Genomic DNA, 18,917 nt, shown 5'->3' with positions numbered 1-18,917 from the left:
AAAAAAAAAAAAAAAAAAAAAAAAAAAAAAAAAAAAAAAGAGAAAGATTTTGAAACAAAGAAATACAGAGAGGGGAGAGAGCCATATGAAGACAGAACCAGAAATTGAAATGATGAAGTTATAAATCAAAGATGTCAAAGATTGTTGGCAACCACCAGAACCCAGGAAAGAGACATGGAACAGATTCTTCCCTGGGGCTTTCAGAGAAAACATGGTCACCTTTATTTTGGACTTTGAGCCTCCAGAATTATTGAAGAAAAAAATTCCACTGTTTTAAGACACTCGATTTAAGTCACTCATTTATTATGGACACTTAGAAAGTAATTCTGAGAAATTATTATAACCATAGTGAGTGGAGGAGATGCAAGGTGCACAAGACCAGACAAGAGTAATAAATGGAGAGGATGAACAGTAGTCCCGATGGCACCCCATCATGGCGGCACTAATCAGAACAGTGGCAGTGAAAATGACAAGACACTGGTGATGTTGATTGTTACCTGGAAGGTACATTCAACAGGATTAGTTCTCAGTGGTATGGAGATGTCAGGGGAGGAAGGACTCAGGGATAATGCTCCAATGTCTGGTTTGAAAAACACTTATTACAAAAGGAAGTACTTGGAATAGATTTGCCAGGGAAGAGAGAAAAAGTGAATTTAGCTTTGCCCAAGCACCATTTGAGGTACCTGAGGGATATGTGAGCAGATGTGCCCCATAGGAAACTGGGTCTGGAGGTCAGAAAAAGTTTTAGCATGGAAATATAGACATGGTAATGTTGGGTTTCTGCAATAGTATCACTTTTCACACACTCTATTTTAAAAACCTGTTTACCTATAAATCCTCAACAAGAAAGGAAGCTAAGACCAGAAACAGAGGGAACAACTTCTTTTGATGAACATGGCTCTCCCCAACAGGCCATCTAGTGGATGGAGTACTGATACTAATAAAGCAATTCTGGCTCTTTCCAGGCAGTTTTGCTAAAGAAGCTGGCCCTGTGTACTGGGAGATTTTTAGCTCTGGACATAAGCCACAGATCCAGAACAGGGGAAAATCCCACTAGATATTTTGTTACATCTTACATAGATTACCCAAGGTAATTTTCACAAGAATCATTTCTGTTTAAGAGCTAATTAATTATAGTCCTCACTAAAACACAAAAAGAAAATAAAACCCCTAAAGTCTCTGTGCTGCAAACAGATGGGTCCTAAGTTTGGAGAGATGAGCTGGAGCCGGACAGGAGAGCCCATGGGGATGGGTGAAGGAGGCTGGCTATGGTCCAATCAAGATAGCAAATGGGACTGAGCCCTTCCTAAGGCCAGAGTTAAGAGTATTTTTACACATGAGACACAAGCTTTAGAAATAACTTTCTCTGGCTCTGGATGCATTTCAGACCTAAGACACATTCAGATTGAACGTGAAAGAGTGGAAAAGCATTTATCACATAAATGGCAGTGAAAAGAAAGCCAGGATAGCTCAACTTGTATTGCACAGAAAGTCTTTGACGATATACAATATCGACTGTCCTTTGACAAAGTACAGTGTCTATAAAAACTCTCAACAAAGTTGGTTTAGAGGGAGCATACCTCAACATCATAAAGGTCATATATGAAAATCGCATAGCTAACATCGTACTCAACGGTGGAAAACTGAGAGCTTTTCCCTTTAGATCAGGAACAAGACAAGGATGACTACTCTCACCACTTTCACTCAACATAGTACTAGAAGTCCTAGCCACAGCAATCAAACAAGGAGTAAAATACATCTAAACTGGTAAGGAAGAAATAAAGTTTTCACTGTTTATAGAAGACATGATACTCTATACAGAAAACCCTAAAGACTCTTCAAAAAACTACTAGTATTGATAAATCAATTTATTAACAGGATACAAAATCATTATACAGAAATCCAATGCATTTCTATATGCTAATAATGAAGTAGCAGAAAGAAATGAAGAAAGCAGTCCCATTTGCAATTGTACCAAAAAAAAAAAAAAAAGATATCTAGGTAAACCCATGGGTCAAAGACCTGTACACTAAAAACTATAAAACACTGATAAAAGAAATTGAAGATGGCAAAAACAAATGGAAAGATATCCTATGCTCATGGACTGAAAGAACCAAAGTTGTTAAAATGACCATAATACTCAAAGCAATCTACAGATTTAATGTAATCTCTATCAAAATACCAACAGCACTTTTCACAGAACTAGAAAACATAATCCTGAAATCTGTGTGAAACTACAAAAGAACCTGAATAGCCAAAGCAATGTTGAAAGGAAAAACAAAGCTGGAGGTAACACAATCCCAGATTTCAAGTTATACTACAAAGCTATAGTGATCAAAACAATATGGTACTGACACAAAATAGACACACAGATCAACAGAAGAAAACAGGGATCCCAGAAATAAACCTACAATTATATGGTCAATTAATCATTGGCAAAGGAGGCAAGTATATTCAATGGGAAAAAGACGTCTCTTCAACAAATGATATTGGGAAAACTGGATAGAAACATGCAAAAACAATGAAACTGGACCACTTTCTTACACCATACACACACAAAAAAACTTGAAATGCATTAAAGATCTAAATCTATGACCTGAAACTACAAATACCCTAGAAGAGAGCACAGGCAGTAATTTCTCTGACATTAGCTTTAGCAACATTTACCTATACAAGTCTCCTAGGGCAAGGGAAACAAAAGCAAAAATAAACTATTGGGACTACATCAAAATAAAAATTCTACACAGCAATGGAAACAATCATTAAAACTAAAAGACAAACTACTAAGTGGGAGAAAATATTTGCAAATGATGTATGTAATAAAGGGTTTGTATCTGAAATATGTAAGTAACTTATACAACTCAAAACATAAAAATCAAATAATCCAATTAAAAATGGGCTAAAGACATGAACAGACATTTCTCCAAGGGAGACATCCAGATGGCAAACAGACACATGAAAAGATGCTCAACATCACTCATCATCAGGGAAATGCAAATCAAAACCACAATGAGTTATCACCTCACACCTGTCAGAATGGCTAAAATCAAAAACAGAAGAAACAACAAGTACTGATGAGGAAGTGGAGAAAAAGGAATCTCCGCGCACTGTTGGTGGGAATGCAAACTGGCGCAGCTATTGTGGAAAACAGTATGAAGGGGCTTCAAAAAATTAATAATAATCATATGAACCAGTAATTCCACTACTGGGTATTTACCCAAAGAAATGGAAAACCCTACTTCAAAAATATATTATGTGCCCATATGTTTTTTTGCAGCACTACTTAGAATAGTGGAATATGGAAGCAACCCCAGTCTCTAACTATAGATGAACCTGGATAAAGATGTGGGTGTGGGTGTGTTCATTATAATGGAATACTATTCAGCCATGAAAAAATGAAATTTTGCCATTTGCAACAATATGGATAGATCTAGAGGGTATAATGCAAGCATAATACATCAGTCAGAGAAAGAGAAATACCATCTAATTTTACTCTTTGTGGAAGTTAAGAAACACAACAAATGATAAAAGAAAAAAAGTTGCAAACCAAGAAACAGACTCTTAACTATAGAGAACAAACTAAGGATTACTAGAGGGAAGGCAGCAGTGGGTGCAGGGGTGGGGGTGATGAGGGAAAAGGTGAGAGGAATTAAGAGCACACTTATCATGATGAGCACTGGGTAATGTTGAATCACCATATTGTACACCTGAAACAACATCATGTATGTATGTTAACTATACTGGAATTAAAAATAAATAAGGAAGGAAGGAGGGAGAAAAGAAAACAAAGATGAGAAAAGGAAAGATCTCTCTCTCTCTCTCTCTCTGTTGGTCGAGGTAAGGGCTCAGGAGGTTTTCCCCAAGAAATGCCAAAATTCAAGCCTTCCAATTTAGAGATCTGAACTCTTTCTCTCTGAACTTCATGGTACAGGGAAATCAAGGTAAAGCCCATCTTCACAAAGGCAAATATGAAACATGAGAAATAGCTCCTAAGAGATGCTCCTGGAGGGGATCTACCCGTCCACCAACTGCACTGAAAACAGGCACGCACTGAGAACCAACCAACCAACAAAAACCTACACGAGCTAAAATAAATCACACAATAAGGAGGGAGAGTTCACAGATATAACAAACATTAGAATTAAAGTAAGAGAAAAGTTCAAATAATTGATTTTAAAAATAATAAAGAGATAAAGAAAGGAAAGAAAATATAAAACAGACATGAAAACAGTAACAGCGAATATTATATAATGATATGTTAATGTGTCCTAGTTATCATTCTAATAATGATACATGCTCTACACATCACTTGGCTTATTAATTGCCAACTGTATGTAGTCAGGTACGATTATTTCCATTTACAAACCATGAATCTGAAGAACAGAGAGGTGAAGGAAACAATACCTTGTAAATAGTGGGACTGGGATTCGAACCCAGGAAGTCTTATTGCAGAGTTCACTAATCACTGTGGTGTGCCAAGTAGAAATACTAAAAGTTGTATTTAAAAAATAATCACGGGACGCCTGGGTGGCTCAGTTGGTTAAGCAGCTGCCTTCGGCTCAGGTCATGATCCCAGGGTCCTGGGATCGAGTCCCACATCGGGCTCCTTGCTCCGCAGGGAGCCTGCTTCTTCCTCTGACTCTGCCTGCCACTCTGTCTGCCTGTGCTCGCTCTCGCTTGCTCTCTCTCTGACAAATAAATAAATAAAATCTTTAAAAAAAATAAAAAATAAAAAATAATCACTGGCAACTGCTCAGTCGATGGGTTGAATTAAAAGACTTGATAAACCCAGGTGAAATGCAGGTGAAGGAAAAGAACTGCCCAGATTCCATGACAAACATAGCATAGAATGATACAGAAAAAGAACATATACACAGGAGAAAAGAAGGAAGGCTGGTAGGGTAAGGAGCTGAAACCTAGAGTATCAGGAGCCCCCAAATGAGAGATTCAAGAAAGTGAGGTGAAAGCAAGTATGTAGGGGGTAATGTTCAGAATTTTCTAGAATTGCAGAAAACTCTATTCTCAGAAGGAAAGAAGATACAGAGGGATATGAAGGAAAAATAAAACATATCTTCACCTAGACAGATTGTAGGAAAGATCCAGAGCATCAAAGACAAAGGAACAGTTGCCAAAGATGATGACACAGGACCTTTAAAGGAACAGTGATTTGACTCACTACAGACTATGATTTCAGAAGATAAGATGTCAAAGAAAAATAAATTTTAACCTAGATCTCCATGCACAATCCAATGCACGTATAGGCAAAGGCAGAAAATACGAACATATCATCTAGGAACACTTGCTGAAGAATAAACCCAAAAGGAATGAGCTGGATAGAAGAAGAAATTGTGGGCAAAGCAATAGGTAAGCAAGCTGAGTACCGGAGTACCTACAAAAATACAGTCATAATAATGACTGATACCAGGGGCGTTACTAACCAGGTGGAATCAGAGACTAGAGAATGGGAGGGAAGGTGGTAGGAGAGATTGAAACACACAAAGATCCTTGTTATTCAGAGAAGGACAGAGTCACTGGTGAACATTACATATTGGCTATACATATTACAATCTTTTAATCATTAAAAGAATAGAAAAGAGTAAAAATCTCTAAGTGATGGTACAAATGCAATTCATGTGACAGAAGAGAAAGGACATATCCACCCAATGTGAAACAGACATGTCAGATGTACAAAACTGTCAAGACAAAACCCAGCTTATGTGCATTTAAGAACACAATATATACATAATAAATTATAGACACAGGAGCAGAGAAGGTGCACATGGCCAACCTCAGGAGGTGATGGTGGGAGGGAGGGAAAGAGTGGAGAGGAGACCAAGGAGGCTTGAGTTTGATCTGTAATGTTTTATTCTCAAATACACAAATAACCAGATTCAAATACCACAAAGTATTAAAATGCTATATCCGGCATTATATCCTTTTATGTACTATCATTTTATTAATTAAAAGAAGGGTAGGGGGAGAAAAGCAGGTTTAGAAATGTTAATTCACCTTCCCAAGATCATGGTCCTTGAGAAATATAGCCTTTGCTTATTTATTGATTTATTTATTTGTTTATTTATTTATTTTTCCATCAATAAAGACAGAGCATGGCAAGTGGCATAGATGTTGGAAGATAGGCAAGAAGAGCTAGGATAGTTCCTGGAGGGAAGGGTCACCACTTAACAAGGTAATGAAGGGCTGCGTTTGGCATCCAGGGCTCTGTTCCATCTGTAAAGAGGTTACATCCCCAAAGAAGCAGAGGCTGTGACCTGAGGAACATTAAAGATCATCTAGTTCAACTGCCTTGGTTTCCAAATCCAGACCCAGAGACCCAGAGAGGTACTAGTTCACTCCAAGTGATATCACTAGTGAGTGGTTGACTCCACATCTAATGCTACTTCAGTTATACCAAATGTTCCAAAGTTTGGCAAGAAGTAGCAGAACATTCTTGCTGGTGATGATGCCAATTGTATTGATAATTATAGTGGAAATAAGATGGTGGTGGTGCTGATGGTAGCAGCTACTTCTTCTGAGCATAATTTAAATTCTAGACACTCAAATGCTTTTCAACAATCCCCTTGATTATTCCTCTCCACAACTAAACAAACAAACAAAAAAGAAAGTTAGGTATAATCATCACCACCATTTCTGATTAAAGGAGAAGATTCCAGAATCTCATAATGTGTAAATGACCAAGCAGATATGAACCCAGGCAGTCTGATTCCTGGGCTGGAACTCTTCACCACAGGCTACACTGGAGACTCAAATGTGAGGAGATGGGGACCGAGCCATGTGGGAGCTCAGCCCCATCTTGGTCAGGTTCCTCTTACTCTTAAGTTTTTCCCTCTTACTCCAGATCCACAGCATGGGTGTGGCTTAGAATTGGACACCATTTGTTCCCATGTGGATTCTGCATGATTTCAAGTCAGGTGGAGAGAGCCTGAAGCCACAGTAAGCATGTGGTAGATTGACTCATGAGTTATTGGACTACACCTGCAGTAATTTCACCTAAAGACAACTTGAGTTTTCCTGTACATAAGGAAAGAGTCCTTCTGTAAACAGTATAACATGTTGCCCTCTCTCTGGTGTGGATAACCCATTACTACAACAAAAAAAGGAAAGAAAGAAAGAAAGAGAGAGAGAGAGAGAGAAAGGAAGGAAGGAAGGAAGGAAGAAAGGAAGGAAGGAAGGAAGAAATAGTGCTCAAGCCAAGGAATACTGAATAATCTGCTTCTCATTAACCAAAGTGAAAGCAATCTGTGACCTCGGTTTCTCTGCTAATGAGATCCTACTGGTTAATGGATGGTAACCATATAGATTATAAAATGGCTAGAGCTGGGACCCTACTGTCTGCATAGAACAAGGAAATGGAGCTTGTTCCTTCAAGATGCTGAACTCTAGTGTAGAGCTCCGTAGACGGAGTATGGAGCTCACATTTCAGCTCCATCATTCAACCATCTACCATGTGCTTCACAGCTACTGGTACTAAGTACTCTGAAATTTAAAAAGTATGGTCAAGGATTTGTGTCAAAATAAACCAATTTATCAATATTTCAGGGTTCTGTTGAACATCTCAGTAAACTAAAGCAACAAATCCCAGTACATGTAAATTTTACATGTGAGAGAACAAGCTGAAATGCTGTGTTATGTACATGCAGAGAACTCTATGCAGTCGGTCTTCCAAGGGTAAAAATCACTTGATTTGCAAAGAAGCATAGACACTACCCAAAAGGAAACACACAGTGCCCAGAGGACTTTCTATCTCAAAGAAACATCAATTTTTAAGGCTTTTAGAGAGAAACAAGCAAATCAATCTGATTTGTGAAAAGTTAGAATTTCTTGTGTGAAACATTGAAACTCCAAAAAAAAAGATTAAAAAAAAGAATATAGATACTCAGAGTGAAAAACAGGTTACACACAGAGAACATCAAAACAGTTAAAAATATCAAAGGAAGGAAATAATCAAGAAGGGATAACCTAACAGACTTCCTTCATTTGATTCTAGATACAGCATTTTAAGAAGACATACCTGATAGACAGAAATCACAAAATGACAGCTCACAACTCAAAGCATTTGCAGAAATGTTTGTTGGGTTTTTTGTTTGTTTGTTTGCACAGTTTTTTTTTTCTTTCAAAAATCAAGTTACAAAATCAGATTTCATTTTTTTTTTCAAAACCCACATTTTTTTTCCTGCTAAAAAAAAAATAAAAAAACAAAATAAACAAACAAAGAAACCTAGCAATGAGCTGGAGGTCAGGAATTGCTGTCCTGTTCACGTAAAGGGTTCTAATTTGCCACCTTACCTTACCTATGTACTTTACCGGCCTGCCCCCTATATACAAGCAAATTCATAACCTCTTACATACTGCCCAAAGGATCCAAGCAGAGAAACAAGATCCCAGCTAGAAGAGAATGCCTGACTGGGCTTCATTTGTTCATTCGTTCATTCATTCAATTTGACGAATACATGTTGAGTATCTGAAAAGTGCCAGATACAGGGCTCATGTAAGAATGTGAGTATTTGGACTTCCCATCAAAGGGACATGCAACCGTGGATCTCAATGTATATAAAAATGTATGGGATAGAGAGAGCTGACGATAAAACAGTGATGGATTTTAGGAAACTGAATGAGAAATTCTAAGAGTGCTAACAGTTGCAAGGGACTCAAAGGAAGGGGAATTTGAAGGAAAAAAGGGGTGGGGACACCTGGTGGCTCAGTCAGTTAAGCACCTGCTTTTGGCCCAGATCATGCATGATCTCAGGGTCCTGGGATCCAGCCCCACATCTGGCTCCCTGCTCAATGGGGAGCCTGCTTCTCCCTCTGCCCCTCTCCCCTGCTCATGCACACTCCTGCTCTCTCTCTCCCAAAAAAAATAAAGAAGGAAGGAAGGGGCAAAGGAAGGGGGATGGGGTCAGCAGGGTAAAACTGTGGCTGAGAAGGGAAATGCAAAGAAGACAGAAAAGGAAGAACATTCTCTGATGCAAGTAGTGAATTGCTGGTGACATTGAAGAAGGCACTTAGAGTGGGCTGATCAAGCCAGGCTGAACAGTGGGAGTGTAAGAGCTCCAGGCACAAGAAAGAAAGACACTGCAGGGGGGAAGATGGTGTCAGGGGAAGGTAGGGGAGGGGGTACAGTGAGGAGCCCACTGGAGCAGAGGACCGAATAAGTATAAGAGAGACTTTGGGCTGCAAAACAGTTCATGGGAATAGCCACATGCCAGAGTGATTTCAATCCAGATGGAATACCATGACACTCTGATACCAGAGGAAATCTGGTAACTTCTCCATGAACTATATATCCTCATGGTCCCTTCTTAAGACACATTCTAGAAAGGGGCTTTCACCCTAAAAGCTTTCTTTCAGGGGCACGCAAATTCAGGGGCAGTAAGCTACAAAAGAAAATCTGTCCATTTTCAATTATGTTTTATTTTCTGGTGTTCCACTTGTGATCTCAATCAGAAATGAATGAAAATATTTGTTTCTTTGGCCCTATTGGAAATGACATTTTTCACACAGGCAGTTAATCTTGGACCAATGGAACCAGAAGGCATTATTCTCTAGAATCCTCTATGCATAATCAAGGGACAGAATGATTCAAATGCAAATGATAGGTCTGTGTACTTTATACTAAAAAGATAATGTTTATTGCCTTCTTTTGTGAATGTACAGCAAGCACGGTATTTCTTCCATTAGGAAAAAAAAATCTAATGGTAAGGACATGCTCATCAGATACGGATCAAATGAACTAAGAAGAAAAAAAGAAAAGGCTTTAAGCTCTGAATGTTCATAAGGTAATGTGGTGTATGGAAGATGACTTATCAGGGTCTCTGTTTGGCTAAGAAAGAAAACAAAACAAAACAAAACCCTGCTCTGTGATTGTGCCTTAAAAATCAAAACTCCCCAAATGATCTCTTCATAGTAATTTCAAACAAAATGCATAAAATGTAATTTTTAAGTGAAAGCATAATGGAAGCAAGAATGACATCCCAAGAGGTCTGTCATTGTCATGTGTTCTGCTCGACGTGTGGTTCAAAGTCAACTGGCTTCTCCTTTCATAGTATGTGGGAAGAAATCCCAAATGCTTGCTTCCTGAGGTCTTCCTTTACAAGTCAAATTCAGGGACCTTGTACAGTGCACATCTCTGGGTCCAGCCTCCGGACCGTTCACAGGGAACCTTCATGTGCCTACCCTCCACCCACAGAGACAATCTCTACCCAGACGTGAAGCCCAGCAAGCATCCATCGCCTTCTGCTCTGTGTAGTCAGTTCAGGGATTTCAGAATTCTCAACCAATCATCTTCCTAAGATTCAGAGCAAAATTGTGGCATAAAGTAAGCTTAACAGAAACTCTACCCCTCTCTTTCAGTGTCTTTATAGAGATCATAGATGAGCACAAAGCCAGGAAATTTCCCCATTAATATAAAAATGATATTATACAAGTTCATCAATTAATCCCAAAGCCTATATAAATACATTACAAGTCCACTTGGAAATAAATAAAAATGGTCATCAAGGGTCTGTGTCCAATATTAGGATCAACAGTAAATAGTCCATTTTGCTCAGAGCTCTGAATATGAGAGGGGAGTTTATGTGGCACTCAAACAGAAACTGTGTAACACGTCATCTACTCACCCCTGCAAGGCTTTCTCTCCAAACCAGTCTCCTTTCCCTAAAGTTCGAAGAAAGACGGGGTCTTCACTGGGGGAGTCTTCCCGAGTGACGTTTACCTACAAAGAAAAACAAAGGTCTATGTCCACTGCACACAGTGATTGATCAAATCAACACTAACTGATGATGTTAATTCCATTTCTGTTTCTCCTTTTAAGCTTACTTTCATGAAGACCATGAAGACATTACTACTGAAAGTACCAAAGAGGAATATCACAAAATTCTATGCAAACCACAAGAAATGTCCTCCAAATATGTTTGAGTTATTTTCAAGTAGTAAGAAATTACTCAAAAATCTGAATTTCACTTAATTCTCATTCTGACTTCCTATGAGGCAAGCATGATAAAGAATTAAGTGAGCATTCCTCCAATCTTTTTAGCGTGTGTCTATGTTTGAATTTTTTAAAATAGATGAATAACCTAAGACAGGGTGTATCGTTCTGCAACTTACACTTTTTCTCATAACATCATTTTATTGCTTATCCATGCTCTTACATAGAAATCTAGTTCCTCTACTTGAATGCGTCCATGCCATCTTCCTTTCCATATGTTTATCCATCTAATTCCCTACAGGTGAATGTTTAAATTGCTTCCATTCTTCTCTGCAATAAGAATCTTTCTGTGCCCCTTGCATGCATGTTCCTATCTCTAAGACAACACCTGTCTCTTTTTCCCAAGGATCCACACTCCATTCCAAAGGCTACTCCCATGTTCATGAAGCCTTCTTATAGTCTCTAACCCATGACAGTCCTTAAGGTCTGCATGCTTCATTCAGAAGGATTTCATTTTTTAAAGATCTATGAATTACATGTATATCTTTTTCCTTTTTTACCATAAGAGTGTGCTCTTCAAAAACACGGGTTTATCTTCGACATTGTCTATGATTTATAAGCACCTGATAAAAGAGCTGTAAGTTATTGGAACAGAAAAGCTTTATTACCTAAACAAGATAATCTGGGCCCATACAGGACTTTTGACTTGGTTGACAGTCCACGGAAGGAGAGTAATAATCTTTCTGTTGCATGAATGAAGACATAAATGTACCTTTGTGTTAATTTACTTCTACTTCAAGTTCTACTAATATTCATAATACTGGCTATGTTTCTTCTAGAATGGTTAAGTAGTTAAAACTCTCCTGCCTGGAAAATGTAATGAAGCAGAAAAAATTAATTTCTTAAGACAATGCTAGATACTTAAGCACACTTAAAAATATTATGCTTCAGGTTTGTGAGTTTAGAGAATGGACGACAAAGACCAGGATTTTTATAAGTACTAAGAATGTACGTGCAAGGTGGAGGGTATTCAATTACTATTCTCCACTGATCCATTCGATTACTTTTCCACACTGTGTTTCAAAACCATGGGGATGCGGGCTTTAACCCTCTTACACCAAGCTATATCACAGAGATGGTTATTTGCATGCCAATGAGGCTTTTATAAATGTGGGAAGAAATACACTAGCTCATTGTTTTTCAAACTTCAGGGTAAGGGGTCTTATTCAAAATAAAGGCCACTGAACTTCTCATTAGATACACCTCCTGAGGCAAGGAAGACTAAAGCAAAAATGAACTATTGGGACTTCGTCAAGATAAAGAGTTTCTGCACAATGAAGGAAACAATCAACAAAACCAAAAGGCAACCTATGGAATGGGAGAACATGTTTGCAAAGGACATATCTGATACAGGGTTAGTATCTGAAATCTATAAAGAATGCATCAAATTCAACATACAAAAAATGAATAATTTAGTTAAGAAATGAGCAGAGAACATGAATAGACATTTTTCCAAAGAAGACATCCAGATAGCCAACAGACACAAGAAAAGATGCTCAACCTCACTCATCATCAGGGAAATGCAAATCAAAACTACAGTGAGTTATCACCTCGCACTGGTCAGAATGGCTAAAATTAACAAGTCAGGAAATGACAGATGTTGGAGAGGATGCAGAGAAAGGGGAACACTCCTGCACTGTTGGTGGGAAAGCAAACTGGTACAGCCACTCTGGAAAACAGTATGGCATTTCCTCAAAAAGTTAAAAATAGAGCTACTACAGAATACAATCCAGCAATTGCAGTACTAGGTATTTACCCCAAGTACACAAAATACTAATTCAGAGGGGTACAATGCACCCCAGTATTTATAGCAGCATTAGCAACAATAGTCAAATTATGGAAAGAGCCCAAATGCCCACTGGTTAGCAAATTGATACAGAAGATGTATAAATATACAACAGAATATTTTTCAACCAGCAAAGCAAATGGAATCTTGGCAGTTGCAATGATGTACATGGAGCTAGAGTGTATTATGCTGAGTGAAATCAGTCAGAGAAAGACAAATATCATGATTTCACTTACAGGTGGAATTTAAGAAACAAAACAGATGAACAAAATGGAGGAAAAAGACACAAACCATCAAAAAGGCTCTTAATGATAGAGAACAAACTGAGGGTTGCTGGAGGGATAGTGGGTAGGTGATGCGTTATATGAGCGATGGCTATTAACAAGGCCATTTATTGAATGAGCACTTAAGTGATTACTAAATCCTACCAATGAAACGAATATTACACTGCACATGAACCAACTGGAATTTAAATAAAAACTTGGGAGAGGGGCACCTGAGGGGGCTCAGTGGGTTAAAGCCTCTGCCTTCGGCTCAGGTCATGATCCCAGGGTCCTGGGACTGAGCCCCACATCGGGCTCTCTGCTTGGCGGGGAGCCTGCTTCTCTTTCTCTCTCTCTCTGCCTGCCTCTCTGCCTACTTATGATCTCTGTCAAAGATTTTTAAATCTTAAAAAAAAAAAAAAAAACTTGGAAGAAAGAAATAAATAAAGGCTACCGGACTCCTATTTTTGAAGTTCTAATTTAGTGGGACTGGGAAATCTATATGTGAAAAGTTTAAAATAGGTGATTTAGATGCAAATGTTTTGAAGACCAAACTTCAGCACACATCAATTCATTGTTTTATTTCTAGGCCTTGGTTTTCTCATCTGTACTAAAGATTATTTGGCAGTCCTCAATACCAAAACCAAACCAAAACAAAACAACAACAAGAATAAAAAACCAAAACCAAAACAGTCATTAACTAAGGTGTAATATACTATAAGATCATTAATTCAAAATCAGACATAAGGGTATGTTACATAATTGTACCTTTCCATCTGGTTAACAACAGCAAAAATGATTAAGAAATTCCAAAGGGCAGACTTATGCAAGACATAGGGAGATTTCAGTGGCTTTGGAAATATTCTTCACAAAAATGTTACTGAAATGCAATAACAGAGCTATAAAAAGTTGGACACCTACAGAATAGACCATTTTCTGCTTATATGACAAGTGTGAAGGAAAACCTATCTGGATAATCCATATATGTGAAAAGACAAGCAGTTAAAAGAGCAAGAATAAAAGCTTTCCTTTTAGGTTGTAATGGCCACAGTTACTTTGTATATATAATGAATCATTGTAAATATGCACAGACACTTGGCATGGACACTTGAATCTTTATTTCTTAAAAAAGAAAGAAAGAAAGAAAGAAAGAAAAGCCAGCATAGAGAAAGTTACGTACACAGAGATAGCCTCTCTGACCTTGGCCTAGATTACTTATTCTTTTCTCTGAAATCTCAAAGTACTTTATAATCCACAATGCTATGGGAAAGAACTAACCACATAGCCTTAAAGATAATACTCCATTTGTTTGAACCCCTGTTAGCTCCTCACCTTGTCCAAAACCTGGAAGGCTGGTCTCAAAAAAAGGTGTGTGTATGTGCATGAATTAAATGAGAAAATCTATGAAAAGCATCCTTCTAAAAGTACATGCTCGGGGCACTTGGGTGGCTCAGTCGGTTGAGCGTCTAACTCTTGACCTTAGTTCAGATCATGATCTCAGGGTCCTGAGATCAAGCCCTGAGTCAGACTCCTCACCCAGCAAGGAACCTGCCTGGAATTTTCTCTCTCCCTCTTCCTTTGCCCCTCCCCCTGCTTGTGTGCTCATGTCCACTTGTTCTCTCAAATAAGGAAATCTTAACAAAAAATAGTAAGTGCTCAAAAAAGTTGGTTACTTCTCCCCTTTTCTACTTCTCTCACCTACTTTGAAAATGCATCCATTTCACTGTAAAAGAAATAGCCCCATCACTACTACTGCTCTCTCATTGTTGCTATAAAATGCTATTTAGAGTATAAGCTTTTTTACTTCTAGACAGATAAAAGAGTGTGGACTCCAACGTTCTTTTTACGTATCAATATGCTAACTTTCTTTCTATAAGACATATATGTAGTCTTGTAATTTGAGGTTTTTTATTGTAATTTGATTTTTTACAACTTTTTAACCATATGCATAATTTAAAAAATTAACAACCAAAATAAAAATTAGATACTTTTAAAAAGATGTAAAAAATTGATCCTTTACCAAAGTATTTAATAAGTAATATCAGAGTGCATGCTTAATCAAAAACAATTGAAAAAGAAAAGAAAGTGTTTTAGTGCACATTCAGCAGGTTTCATAAACAAAGCAATGTTTATTTTGTGGTGGTGGGGGAGCCTGGAATTTACAAATTTATGGGGAAAACTCACCTGGGGAGTGAGGGCTAGTGAGGTAATCATTCTCCTACCTCTGTGACTAATAGATTACAAAAACCAAGGCATTCCCAAAACAAAGCAGTTCCCCTTACAAACAATGTCCTGCATGTATGACTCAAAAATTGGCTCTGTCATTCCCACATCAAAAATGCCTCCTGATGCAGAATGAGGACACGTTAGGAACTATATCTGGTAGTTTGGGACATGTACTGGTTAAGAATGTCTCTTTCTGAACTTGAAGCTTGCCTCTATTCTTTGAGTCATGAGCTAAATTCAGTGTGGGCAGGATTTATGATTCCTAAGAGTCTGATTTGACAATCGAACCCTCTGTGTAACACAGGAGTAAATCAGTCTCTTTCCACCATGTGTTCTGACCCACTCTCCCAACATATCTGTCATGAATCCTATGTTCATGATCCTCTTTCTAATGTTTGCAATTTAATGCATGTTCTTACATGCACTCACATCTCATTCCATGCATAAATACCATGTATTTGCCTGGTTTTGAGCTTTGTAACAATAACAGCATTGCACACATATTCTTCTGCAATTTGCTTCTTTTGATCAGTGTTAAATTGGAGATTTAACCAATTCTTCCATGTTCATATACATAACCATAGTTTACTTCCTGTCTTTGCATATTATCCCATTACATGGATACATTTTATATATATTTATAGATATTACCTATTATATATAATTAATTCTTCTACAGACATCCCTATGTTTCTTTTAGATTTACATAAATAATTACTCTTCTATCTCTTCATTTCCAGATATATTTTTCTTGACTTAATGCAATGTTTGAGGTGTCTAGTTCCACACTGAACATAAATGGTGATAATGTACATCTTTGTCTTGTTCTTGATCTAAAAGGAAGAGTTTTGGGGTGCCTGAGTGGCTCAGTCAACTGGGCGTCTGCCTTTGGCTTGGGTCATGGTCCTGAGATCCTGGGATTAAGCCCTGCATCAGTCTCCTTGCTCAGTAGGGAGCCTGCTTATCCCTCTTTCTCTGCTCCCCCCCCTGCTTGTGCTCTCTCTCTGTCAAATAAATAAAATCTTTTTAAAAATTAAAAAAAGTATGCCTGGATGGCCCAGTGGGTTAAGCCTCTGCCTTCAGTTCAGGTCATGATCTCAGGGTCCTAGGACTGAGTCTCACATCAGGCTCTCTGCTCAGCAGGAAGTCTGCTTCTCCCTCTCTCTCTCTACCTGCCTCTCTACCTAGTTGTGATCTCCCTCTCTGTCAAATAAAAAAATAAAATCTAAAAAAACACACAAATAAAAATAAAAATTAAATAAAGGAAGAACTTCTCATGTTTCACTCTTATGTATCCATATACAAATAAAATTTCCATATGAAAATTTTCATTTTCATATGAATATAAAAATTCATATGAAAGTATTAATTTTCATATTCAACACCAAATATCATGTTAAGCCAACTTGTTTAACCAACATGCTTAAACGCATGTTAATTCTTAAAAAAGCCATGTTGTTAAATGGCATTTAAGGGACAAGAACTTTTGAATCACATTTTTTTTTCTGATGGTAGCATAAAAGGTATGTTGAATACAATCAGAAAATCAAAATACATTTGAATTATTATTGGAACTCTGAAATTTTGCCTACCAATTCTGTTCAATTTTGGTTTAACTTGTGTATGGAGAGAGTACATTTTTGGATGTAATACAGCTACAGATTTTATCAAAGATATTTTTCATTACTCTGTTGTGAATTCGTGGATGTTTTATAGTTCATTGCTGGGGGAAGGGAGCGTCACATCTCCAGGCAACTGGAATATACATATATCCATAGAGCAAACTCAGCTTCTACCTAAATCTTTTAGATATCACTGCAAACATGTTGCCCAAGTTGTAGAAAAATCAGTTTGCGTACATTTAATGGGGGGAATAGGCATTTCTGAGTTTTCCTCTTTGTGTGGATGTGTTTCATTGGAAATAAAAACAGTTTTGTGGGGGTGCCTGGGTGGCTCAGCAGGTTAAATCCTCTGTCTTCGGATCAGGTCATGATCTCAGGGTCCTGGGATTAAGCCCCATGTTGAGCTCTCTGCTCAGCAGGGAGCCTGCTTCCCTTCCTGTCTCTCTGCCTGCCTCTCTGCCTGCCTCTCTGCCTGCTTGTGATCTCTGTCTGTCAAGTAAATAAATAAAATCTTAAAAAAAAAAAAAAAAGTTTTGTGCTTCAATAAATGTCTTGAACTGGGGAAATCCACTGGTAACTCTAGCCTTCTGTTTCATGTTTTACAACATGTTCCAAGGACAAGCCAGTTCAATTGAAATAAGGAAACCATCTTCTCCAGGGTTTTTCTTTGTTAAGTTTTAAAATACATATGAAAACAAGTTTACATCTGTATACCTAAAGCAAAGCATACAGATTCAGAAAATTCTAGTTCCACAACTTACCTGCCTGCTAACTTAAAGGCACTCTTGTTACTTTTCTCTCTTCTTCCTCCCACAGGACTTAAGTGTGTTAATCTCCTGCTTCTTAGGACCTAACTGACTGATTCTAATATGTGCATAATAGAATTAATAGAATATACTAATACACCATCTATTAATTATCATATCATTCATGTAATTAAAAATCATAGCAGCTAAGTTGTAGGACATGAAAACCAGCCTTAGAAAAATCTATGGCTACTTAAAAAAAACATCCTGACTGTATCAAAAGCATCTAACATATTCTTACTACTTTTTCCCCAGAATCCCCAAGGTCCTCTGAAATACTGCCAAGAGAACAGGTTCCTGTGGTGCATTTCCTCACTATTTCCATTTACTCATCTTACAAAACTAATAAAGCAACACACTAATGCACCTGTCTGCAACTGAAACTGGTTACAAATAGCAGCTTCCTTTAGGTAGTACTTGAAATTTACCGTAATGGTGTAATCACAGAAGTCTGTCAGAAATTCATCTTAAACGGATAAATGTATCATTCCATGATAGCAAAGGATTAGCAGTGTAATAAAGAAAAAATAAATCCAGATTGTTGGGACAAAAAAAAAAAATTCCCCTGTGACCTACTGAATCATTTATAACCATGAGGATTTTCAATTTCCCCTGATCCTTTAGTAAATGTTAAGAAATAAAACAGCAAATGGTAAAGCTCCAACACCTTACACATAAACCGCACAATGTCAAGGTTCCTTAGCCTCTAACATTGGAAAATTCAAAATACAGTTTTAAGTATAACTGTGGTCAGTTGTGTCATTTCTTGATGTCTGTAAGATGCTGGCACCTGACATTTCTCTCTGTCTCAGGCTTTCTGCTATCAGTCAAAAGAAAAGGTATGAGACAAGCACAAAGAATGCTGTTTTCAGTTTACTGTGACAAGTCATTGGTGTAAACATTGACACATTCGTGATTCAAAGTCAGTCCAGAGAGGATTACTGAAAATGTGATCCAGTAAGATTTATAATCTTTCACCTATCCTGTCTACTGTTGCACTGTACAACTCTCTTTCCTATTTTAGTAGGAGCCATAAAGTCCTAGAGTCATTTATATCTGTTAAGTTAGAAGAAAGAAGTTTAGTTACATTTTCAAAAACTCTTCAACATTTTTATTTATTTACCTTTTAAGTTATCTCTACACCCAACATTGGGCTTGAACTCAGGACACTGAGATCAAGAGTCACATGCTCAATAGAGCCAGCCAGGTGTT

The 18,917-nt window shown here is 37.7% G+C and overlaps 1 protein-coding gene across 2 annotated transcripts in view; it reads right to left on the bottom strand.

Annotated features, from left to right (window-relative positions):
• Nucleotides 1-18,917, bottom strand: part of PRKG1 (protein kinase cGMP-dependent 1) — a 1,248,991-nt gene that overhangs the window by 205,234 nt on the left and 1,024,840 nt on the right. For both annotated transcript variants that reach the window (XM_059397429.1, XM_059397428.1), the window contains exon 7: nt 10,635-10,729. In XM_059397429.1, the coding sequence (XP_059253412.1) occupies nt 10,635-10,729 (95 nt within the window). The remainder of the gene's footprint in view (nt 1-10,634; nt 10,730-18,917) is intronic.

This window comes from Mustela nigripes, chromosome 4 (genome assembly GCF_022355385.1).
Source record: "Mustela nigripes isolate SB6536 chromosome 4, MUSNIG.SB6536, whole genome shotgun sequence".
Classification (NCBI taxonomy): domain Eukaryota; kingdom Metazoa; phylum Chordata; class Mammalia; order Carnivora; family Mustelidae; genus Mustela; species Mustela nigripes.
Note: the sequence above shows the minus strand (reverse complement) of the source record. Positions and strands in the feature narration are given on the sequence as shown.